Source organism: Tyto alba, unplaced genomic scaffold (genome assembly GCF_018691265.1).
Source record: "Tyto alba isolate M040663 unplaced genomic scaffold, T.alba_DEE_v4.0 Super-Scaffold_13, whole genome shotgun sequence".
In the NCBI taxonomy this organism is placed as follows: Eukaryota; Metazoa; Chordata; class Aves; order Strigiformes; family Tytonidae; genus Tyto; species Tyto alba.
This window is the reverse complement of record NW_024881275.1, coordinates 29879578-29889070: the sequence shown is the minus strand read 5'-3', so window position 1 is coordinate 29889070 and position 9493 is coordinate 29879578. Positions and strand designations below refer to the sequence as shown.

Sequence of the window (9493 nt, the reverse complement as noted above, 5' to 3'; positions counted from 1 at the left end):
AAAGCACCTCCTAAAACAAGTTCATGTATTTGGACTTAAGAAATGTAATTAAAACCATGTGAGAAAAATAAATATTGCTTAAATATGTATTCAGCTAATCTGACATCAGGTAGAAGCATACCCAAACAAGCACCATGAAATGCGTCAGTCACTAAGTCACCTCCTTTGTTCTGTGTGTACTAAGAGACCCTAACAATCTACATGAGTGAGCGATGAACAAATACAGATACCTTATAGCACAAATAGTAAACATTTTCAAAATTTATTTCAGTACGAGGGCTGACAAGCTATTTTAAGCAAAAAGATCTAATAAAATGACAAAATTATAGAAGCAACAAACTTAAGAAATAAAGTCAGAACTTCACACAGTAATAGCCCCAAAGTTTTCAAATACACACAGACAAAACTTCATTGTCCTTCAGCAAACACATACTAAAAAAAAAAAAAAAAAAAAAAAAATTCACAAGCTGCTTTCTTCAATGGTGATTTCAACAAAAATACAGTGTTTGCTGTCCTTAAAGACAAATCACATTTGCAAAGTCTGACATTCTACCCATACAACTTCAGCATCTATTATTAAAGACAAGTATTTTTAATTGTACTTCAACTGGTAAATAAATTACAAATGACAAGTATTAAGTTCATATTTCACATCAAAAAAACCCAAACTCAATGAACTTCTGTAAAAATTTTTTCTCAAGATCTACAGTGTGCAAAAACTACACCTCAGTTAAGTTTGAAAAAGTGTATGTGGCAATTTTATATTGCATTAAGTTTTCTTGATGTATCTGCAAACACCTGTCATTTCGATGCTACCGACTGGTTCAGGGCTTAACATCACAAAGATAAGAATAGCATTAATTTGAGAACGGACCAAAAACCTAAAAGCTGGCTGCCTACTGCTTTGGGTAATGTGAAAAGGAGAAGGTGAAAAAACGTTTTCACAAGGAGAATGTGAAAAACTTTCAAAACATTGGCAGCTTACAGAAGAAAATATCCCCTTTTCCTTCCCTCTCCCTGACACACTTGTTTTTGGTTTGCATAGAAACGGGAATGTTGTGTCTGATTTTGGTAGGCTCTTATTTTTCAGTTTAGCTATCACTTGGAAAAAACCCACTAAAAATCACTACAGTTTATGTGTCTTATGATGAAATTCAGAAGATAAATATTTCGCTTTCAGATACCACAGCTACATCTTTCTATTCAGGACAGGTAAAATGATTCTCCATTTCCTTTTGCCATGTAACATATCCACCCATTTCTTTTAATTGCATCCCAAAGTTCTCAATTTCTGTAGTCTTCTTTTAGACTGCCTCCATGTTTTCAAGCATCCTTGCTAGACATCATAGACTCCTCCACACTGTACACCTCCAGAAAGCTTACTATTAAGTACCTAATATGAGTTATTATCCCATCCACTTAGACAACTCAGACTTGCTTTTTCAGACTGACAGAACACTGTTTCTTCAAGAAGGCAGAAGCACGCTTATTCTTCTCCCAAGTAGAAAAATCTGAATCCAAATGGAAACGAGTTTCCTGCGAGCAGATGTACAACTATGAAACAGTTGATCACGTCTCCATTTCAGTCTCCATGGTATCAGTCTTTGAAGGAGTTTTAGCTTCTGGTGGAGTCTCTCCATCCAGGTTCTGAATATCAGACAAATCAATAGTAGGCAGTGGTGCTCTCCAATACAGGAATGAGTTATACTGACAGAATTCTTCTTGCTTTGAAAAGAGACAAATAAACAAAACATTAATGTGTATCACAGCAGTACAGAATAATAAACTTCTATCAAAGAAAATGAAACAAGGAAGAGTTACTCCGCTGTTCCATATTAACAGCCATTTTACACAGAAAAAATATGAGCTATTTCTAAGGAAAACACCATAGAAAATCTCAACCAAATCATTATTTATTTTTGTATTACACATTTAGAAGCTGGTATTCAGAAGAATGTATTTAGCTATTTTACATCAACTCAGAGGATGATACTTGCAGGAAAAGTAAAGCATTGTGTAGTGTTTCTACCACATTCCATTTCTTCTTTTCTGTATCTACTTTTCACACTCAAGTATACATGAGAAAAATGAAGTCCTCTTCTAGGGGCAGGGAAGGCAAAGTCTAAGAACTGCTAAGTAGTACCAGAAAAACCCTGGGGGAATACGTACTTACCTACTACTTTAGTATGGCACCACAAGTTTACTTTTTTTTTTTTTTTTTTTTTTTAAAATCTGTTAGAAAATACACTGTTTATGGTGTGGTTATAAACACTGACCAATCCATGCATGTTTCTGTGGCCATGATACATGTAAGAAGAGGAATTCTCAAATCATTTCTTAGGTTTTGAGCGTGTACTTTCTTCTGGTATGTAAAAAACACTGAATGCTGCCACAAACCTAAAGTAATGCATTTCCATATAATACTGGTTTGCATTTTTCCTAACATACAATGAGAATTTAAAAATATTTTACTTTAATGTCTCAGCTGTAACAGGTGCCGAACAGAAGTACTTTTTAACAAATAAACTGGTATAACCATTTTGGTACGGCTCTTGAAAAACGTCATGCTTTATCTGCTGGCTCTGCAACAGAGTAAGAAAATGTGATGTTCAAAAAAATGCAGTAAATATTGTCCCTAAACCATCTCAGATACTAGAAAAATTATACTTCCCCTGCCTCCCCAAAAGACAGAAGTATGTAAATTCACCATACTTTCAATTTAAATAATACATTTTTCTATTTGTTACCCACAAAACTCTAGTGCATTACAATTTGTTGTACTAGGAAACCTGTTTTAACTACAAAACTATTACACTGTTCAAGACCTGTAATTATTAAGAGAAGCATGAAAAGCGTAGACATTTCATAGCAGCAAGATGGCTCTGTGCCTGTAGAGTACTGCTAACATGAATTTGCTCACTAAGAACATCTTGTCTTCAGGGAAAATATAAAAAAACCACGTTCCTGTTAATGGGAATTGAGACCAAAACCAGTTCAATAATACAGTGCCATAGGAAGAAAAGGACTGATCATATGGAAAGTGGAAGAAAGCCAAACTATAAGCAGTTGCACACATTTGCATAAATATTCTTGCAAACAGAAATTCTTCTACTACATTAACAACAAAAAACAAAGCGTGAAAGGGAAGATTTTCCAGTCCATATTCCAACCTAGGCAGAATCACTCACAGAGAACTGTGGAAGGCAGGTGGCTAACAAGTTCTTTGAAAAAAGTCTCCAGCAACACAGTTGCAGAAACTGTCAGGTACCCTTACAAATTCTCCCCATGTCTAATCTGAACTTCCCTTATATTTTAACAAGTTACTGCTCACATCGTGAGAGCTAAGTCCTTAAAGTCAGAACACCCCTGTGTTAGGTGCTTTGTATGCACAGAGTAAATGACAGCATTCTTGTTTCAAAGAGATAATCTAAAACTTCATAATCACAAAAATATGCATACCCTCAATTTTGGACTTGGACCACATAGAGGATTAGTCTCAAGAGCATTGAAGTCTCCAAAGCAGCAGTACTTCAGTTTATTGCTACCTCCCAGAAAGATTCAGTGTGAAAATGAGCAAATCCAAGGAGCACAAAAGACAGGCACAAACACTAAACATTCATACATACAATGCAAAATAAAATATCAAATATTTACAGTCACCTAAATATCTTTCAACATAGGCTTTGAGAAGAAATTCTAGCAAGGTAGGTAACATGCAACAAGCTTAGAGATACAAAAGCTCAGTTTCTATGGATGAAGTTGTTTAATTTTCAAAGCGTTAACTTTCCAACTCTAGTTGCAAAGGTGTGCTTGCAAATTACAAAAATATTATTTCTTCTCTAGCCAACTGTAATTTAACTGGAATTGCTCTTAATTTTAACAATAAGTGTGAAATTAACAGTATCCTGATCATGCTTATTACTGTAATGAACTACGCAAGCCACAAAACAGCAAAGAATAATCTCAACCTATGACTGTATTTTCAGAAAGGTGTAAAAATCATCATCAGAAATATGTCTGTGAAAGATTTAAAACATACAGGTAGGACACACAGAAGGTGGAAGAAACATCTCTTGTCTGCCATTAACCAAGCTTTATTTTAAAGCGACAATATTTTTTATACAATACTGTAATTGGGGAAACAACCTGTTAAAAATACAGTCCTGCAAAAATACTTTATATAAAGAAATACCCTTCACTGTGTGGAAATTCAAGAGGCTTACTGCCTTCCTACCATTGATAAAGCTTACAACACTATGTCCAATAGCCCTAGGGATAAGTAAAGAACTCAGCACCATATTTACGATGGAGTAAAACTGTTCTGTAGAGGTTCGCTCGATTTGTTTAATTTGCTTTGCTTCAGAAGATGCTAATTCTCTTCAAAAATGAAAGATATGCTTGTGTTTAAAAGGCACAGCCTAAAAAGGATGTACAATTTCCACAGAACACAGGGGTTTTTTCCTCAGTTTTTTTGTGCCTTAATTCTACTGTCACAAAAAAAAACCCACACAACCCAGCCAACCAACCAACCGCGAATTTTCTTTACAGATCACAGATGGCTATTGTACTATCAAAGGCCCCAACTTTTCAAAACCAGTGTAAAAATGGAGTCCAAAGTCCATCTGACCTGATTAGACTTTCTGCCACTTCCATGTAACTGGATCAAATACTTTGGTCCTACTGAAAAGATCCAGGTGGAAGAAAATGTGACTTTACATATATCAAACTTCTAGATAGGCATGAAATTTGACCTACCATTTTATTTTCGCAAAACTAAAACTTTCTTAGTACCTTATTTTGTTTTCTGGCCTATTGTACAAACTGTGGTCAAGGCCAGGATGAAGAATCTACATTGTTCAAAGTTAACCAGAAATGTCAGAAGTCAACTGTGCATTTCAGTACGTCCTGACTGTTAAATAACTGATCCCCTTGCCTTGATGCCCGCCTTCCATAGACATTTCGGTTAAAGATAGCTGTGGTATCACTACTAAATGGCCATCCTGAACAAAGTCAAGAAACAAAGCTGTCAGATACTGTAGTAAGCCTGACCGACAACCTCAAGCAACAGAGATGCTATCAAAATAAACTCTTCAAGTTTCCACCATACTTTTGGATGGGGATGTGGCTAAAGATGGACTTAAGTCAAACTCCAGACGGTTTGTTTTCCCTCTGTTTTTCGGGGGCGTGTGTGAAGCAAGCTAGAAATGTTACTTCTTTTGCTTCGGGAGAAGAAAAAATAAAGAAAAAAAATAGCCTTCAGGAGGCCCACGGCCGACTAGCACGGAAGAGGCTGCGGGGCACAGAGCGCCGTGCTGCGCCTGGCAGAGGCCGGGGGACTCGCGGGCCGAGGTCGCGACCCCGCGGTAACGCCTCCGCCGCCATCAATACCGCCCACGATTTTCTCTCCCCGGAGGCGACGTGCCCGGGCCCGCCCACGGCGGCACCGCAACATCCTCCCCGGGAGACCTCCCGCCGCCCCGGACCCGCTCCGTTACCTCAGCGGCGGCGGCCCGCTCTTTGACCCGGCCGCCGGCGCGCCCCTCCACCGTCCGCTCCTCCTGGGACGCCGCGGGCCCGCCGCGCCGCCGCCGCCTGCCCCCCGCGTCCCCCTGCTCCCCGCGTGGGCTGCTGCCCCGCAGCCCGGGCCGCTTGCCCGGCGGCGCCTCCGCCTCCTCCAGCTTCCGCTTTGGGGCGGCGGGGCCGGCGCCCGCCGCTTCGCCCCGGGGCCGCCGCTCGGACGCGGCTGCGGGGGTCGGCGGCTCGCGCAGGTGCCGCTTGACGGGCACGTGACACACCAGCGGCTCCGCGCGCCGCTTGGCCATGAGGGGGGTCCGAGCGCCGCCGGCTGCGCGGAGCGCGCGGACCCCGCCAACGCACGCACCGCCGCCGCGCGGACAGAGGGCGCATGCGCGCCCCGCGGCCACTGGGGGCGGTGCACGGAGCTCGGCCCCGCCCACCGGCGAGATGCGGAGCCCGGTCCCCACCCCGCCCCGCCCCCGCGGCGCCGGCACCCCGCGGACAGCACTGGGGCGCCCGGGCTAGGAAAAGCAGTCAGAAACTACATCTTACCTCAGCCTGGCTGACGGAATCAAACACATGAGCGAAAGCAAGTCATAATGCAAACTTTAATACCCAGGAAAAAACAGCCCGTTCATTACACACACTGAAAATCGGGGGAAGTTCACACGGAGACACGAAACTTCCCATTCTTTCCTTCGTAACTGATTTAGAGGGCACTACATATAAATAAAAGTACAGGACACTTTATGTTTGTCAAAGTTATTACATATAAAGAAGTATTACACTGAAGATTATGCAGCATTTTATTTTACACCCGGTAATCTGTATGTAGTAATAGTGACCTAAATTAAATGGTCTTGGCTTTGGCTGTAAACACCTTAAGCGTTTTTTCCCCCCCAGCTATACAACTGAAAAGAAGAACGTGATCACATTCAGTAATACACAATTATTCTCGTGCATAAAATTCACCACTTGCATTTTTAGGAACTCATAAATAGGACTGCTGGTAAAACACTATTAACTCATACAGCTTATTCACAAGATTATTCTGCTTCCAGCTCTTAATGCAACTGTACAATTTAAAAGGAAAACATTAGAGAAAACTGGCATTTTCTAGATTAAAAATAGAAGCGCATCACAGTAAATAAAAACATACTTTCTAAACACAACACAAAGAATGGCACTTGTGACAACGTGGCATGGCAAAGAACAAAACCACCAGAACAAAGGGTCCTGACATTCAACCAGAAAGCAAGAGTTCAATGTCCTGTTTGTGAAAAACAGGAACACCACATTTCAAGTGTAACTACAGACTGGCTTGGAGGCAGAAATTGGGCAATATTACAGATATATATACTACTGAGCAACAGTGTAATCAACATTCACCTAGATTTTCCTATTTCAAGGAGCCTGAAAATCAAGCAAAATACTAATCATATTCTACCTAACGAAAAATATCAGACTGAAAGCAAAGAATCACAAAGTTCCTCAAAAAATAAACAGTGCAACAAGGAAATTAAAGCAATGGGTTTTTTTATTTTTAGGTGTGCGTATGAGTTTATTTTTAATCTACTTGTTGCAAAGGCAGTGCTTCAGCTTTAAACAGATTTTTCTTGAAGCAGGGTAGAACTTTGGCAGTTCATTTATGGAGCTAAATCTTGGTGGTGCACTTTCAGGAAAAAGAGAGAGTTCAAAGAAGACTAGTTTAAGCAAAGTGCTAACTGAAAACTTAGGTAGATGAGAAAACTTTACTCTCAATAAGGATTCCAAGCAGAAAGATGCACACTACTGAAACACACTCCGGCACGCACTCTCTTATGCAGCGTTGAAACCATAAAAAAAGTTTGTGTTTTCCTCCTTGAAGACTTTCTTGCAGAATTTAGGAACAAAGGCACAAATTTCTGGCCGCAATGGGAAAAATCCAAAAGCCAGTAACAGATCTATTAAAGAAATGTGATTAGGCCATCACCATGAAAAAAGGGATGGAAATAATAAATAGAAATAATGGGAAACATTTCTATCTAGAAATAGATAGAAAGAATGGGAATCAAGCAAGCTATTGTCCAGTGCCATTATGCCCAAGTATGAAAAACCCCTTGATTCCTTATCATAATGTTTTTGTAACACATTTTTGAAAATGTATTAAAATGCTAACAAAGGTAATCAATATATTAAGAAAACAAAATGGCTAACATGACACCTCCTATCAGCACAGTAATTATTAGTTCATGTTTTCTCATGTACGTAACTTCTAAGCGACGGAGGATTCAGCCTCTTGTATAGTATGATTTGTAGACTAAATACTCACCTAAGCCACATCTGCCAGGAAAAAAACCCAAAAAACATAAGGATAAGGAACCAAGAAGTCCCTAAGTCACAAATGTAAAGTGCCTGAAATTACAAGGAAATTGTCTACCAACTGGCCTACATATGCTGACTCAGGTAGAGGTGATTAGGTATACAGCAGGTATTATTTACGCGTAACTGTTGCACTACCTACACATGGTCTGGGAAACTCAGCTGCTGTAAAATCCAAAAAACTAGGAAAATCTCAAGGTACAACAACTTCCTGTTAAGTATGTTTAATAAAAAATACTGATTCACTGTTTTGGCTTAAGCAGTAAATAAGTGACTTAAAAATCAATCTCTTTTAAGATGACAAAGAATCTTACATATTTCATTTTCAGCATGAAGAGATTAATAACAATTTGTGTTATTCCTGAACGGAGGTTAACATACTCTGCTCCTCTGTGACATGCTACTTTTTCATCACTCAGGACTCTGCTTTCACATAGTATTTCAAACTGCCTATACGTTCTGTATTTTGATTAAATTGTTAACAGTGGTGCAGTCAAAGATTAGAATTTGTGTAATAATCTACTTCATTTCAGTTCCACAGAAAATGTTCTAACAGCTCTGATGGCTATCTATCAAGAGTAATTTTATCACTTTCAAATCATTTCACACTTTGTATTTTAAGTATACATTTAGAAATACTTATCTAAATGTGACAAGGCTAGTAAAGTAAGCACCTCTATGCATTCCTAACATCAGAAAGTAGAAAAAAGAAAATTACTCTAAATCTATGAAAAATGAGGCAGCATATGCAGAGAAGCAGCCTAGTTATGGCAAACATTAAATTCTATTCTCAATAAAAAGTTTTTGCTTTTATTTTTAATGCATTCCAAAGCACAAAGACTGTGTATGTGAAAATTTCCTCCTCCATTTTCACAAGTATATTACAAATATGCATGGCATAGAACATGTCTGGATAGCAACAGATATTAAGAAAATAGACACTATCTAAATCCTAGTAGGAGTAAGAAGGCACCACTGATTTGAGGTTGTGTCCAGACATCACCCAGTCCATTTTGTTCTCATTCCCAGCTTTCAAGCCAACATTTTTTCCTGATTAACCTGTTCATACCACTTCTATTCTGGTTTTCTCACCACAAACAACACACATTCATAGTAGTATTTCATCATGGAGAGTTCATTCACAGTGTAAGTTGACAGTACAGATTCTTTCTCCACCTGAAAAAAGAGCAGCAGTTTTCAAAACACCTCTGCTACAAGAACTCTACATGTTTCTCTTAATATGAAAGAAATTGCAACATACTTACGAGATTTCGAGGCCCCTCTAAACATTTTAAAAACCCAGTAAAGTCAATAATTTGCAAAACACTTACAAACCTTTAGTCCTCCTAGACGTTACTAGTATATGCCATTATGTTGAACTAAATTTAAGGTACAGGTTTATTCAAAGCAGTTTGTCTGGTTTATAACAATACTACTTATTATAACTACAGCATCTTCTTACCTCTATATGGAATCCATATTGCAGTATAACATTTTTTATATCCTCATAGCTTAATTCTATAGAAAGTTCATTTCCTAAATTTTCAAAGTGGTAAAGGAGAGGACCTAGAGTACAAAGATACAATGGAAATGGTTATCAAAAAGACAAAAATGT

At 38.9% G+C, this 9493-nt stretch overlaps 2 protein-coding genes across 5 annotated transcripts in view; both read right to left on the bottom strand.

Annotated features, from left to right (window-relative positions):
* Positions 1-414: 414 nt before the first annotated feature.
* On the bottom strand, positions 415-5897 carry CUNH9orf40 (chromosome unknown C9orf40 homolog). Of its 2 annotated transcripts, XM_042788071.1 has the most exons (3): positions 5496-5897; positions 2473-2582; positions 415-1725 (listed from the first exon to the last, which is right to left on the bottom strand). In XM_042788071.1, the coding sequence occupies exons 1-3, from the start codon at positions 5820-5822 to the stop codon at positions 1467-1469; spliced, it is 696 nt and encodes a 231-aa protein (XP_042644005.1). In that variant the 5' UTR covers positions 5823-5897; the 3' UTR covers positions 415-1466. The 2 variants fall into 2 exon arrangements, with proteins under 2 accessions (XP_042644005.1, XP_032839739.2); XM_032983848.2 differs by lacking the exon at positions 2473-2582 and having other exon boundaries at positions 1454-1725.
* Positions 5898-6111: 214 nt separating this feature from the next.
* The window catches only part of LOC104356151 (carnosine N-methyltransferase), a 37758-nt gene continuing 34376 nt past the window's right edge, over positions 6112-9493 (bottom strand). For 2 of the 3 annotated variants that reach the window (XM_032983860.2, XM_032983854.2), the window contains 2 exons: positions 9341-9444; positions 6112-9054 (listed from right to left, as the gene is read on the bottom strand). In XM_032983860.2, coding sequence (XP_032839751.1) covers positions 8953-9054; positions 9341-9444 — 206 coding nt within the window. In that variant the 3' untranslated portion in view covers positions 6112-8952. The remainder of the gene's footprint in view (positions 9055-9340; positions 9445-9493) is intronic. The other variant, XR_006164878.1, reaches the window with a different exon arrangement.

Bases quoted from the DNA above. Each gene is read 5' to 3' on its own strand.
- CUNH9orf40 (XM_042788071.1), bottom strand. From the start codon at position 5,822: ATGGCCAAGCGGCGCGCGGAGCCGCTGGTGTGTCACGTGCCCGTCAAG. The intron at 2,583-5,495 runs GTAACGGAGCGG...ACTCTGTTGCAG, and splicing joins AGCGGGCCGCCGCCGCTGAG to AGCCAGCAGATAAAGCATGA. The intron at 1,726-2,472 runs GTAAAATATTTT...CTCTTTTCAAAG, and splicing joins GTTACAGCTGAGACATTAAA to CAAGAAGAATTCTGTCAGTA.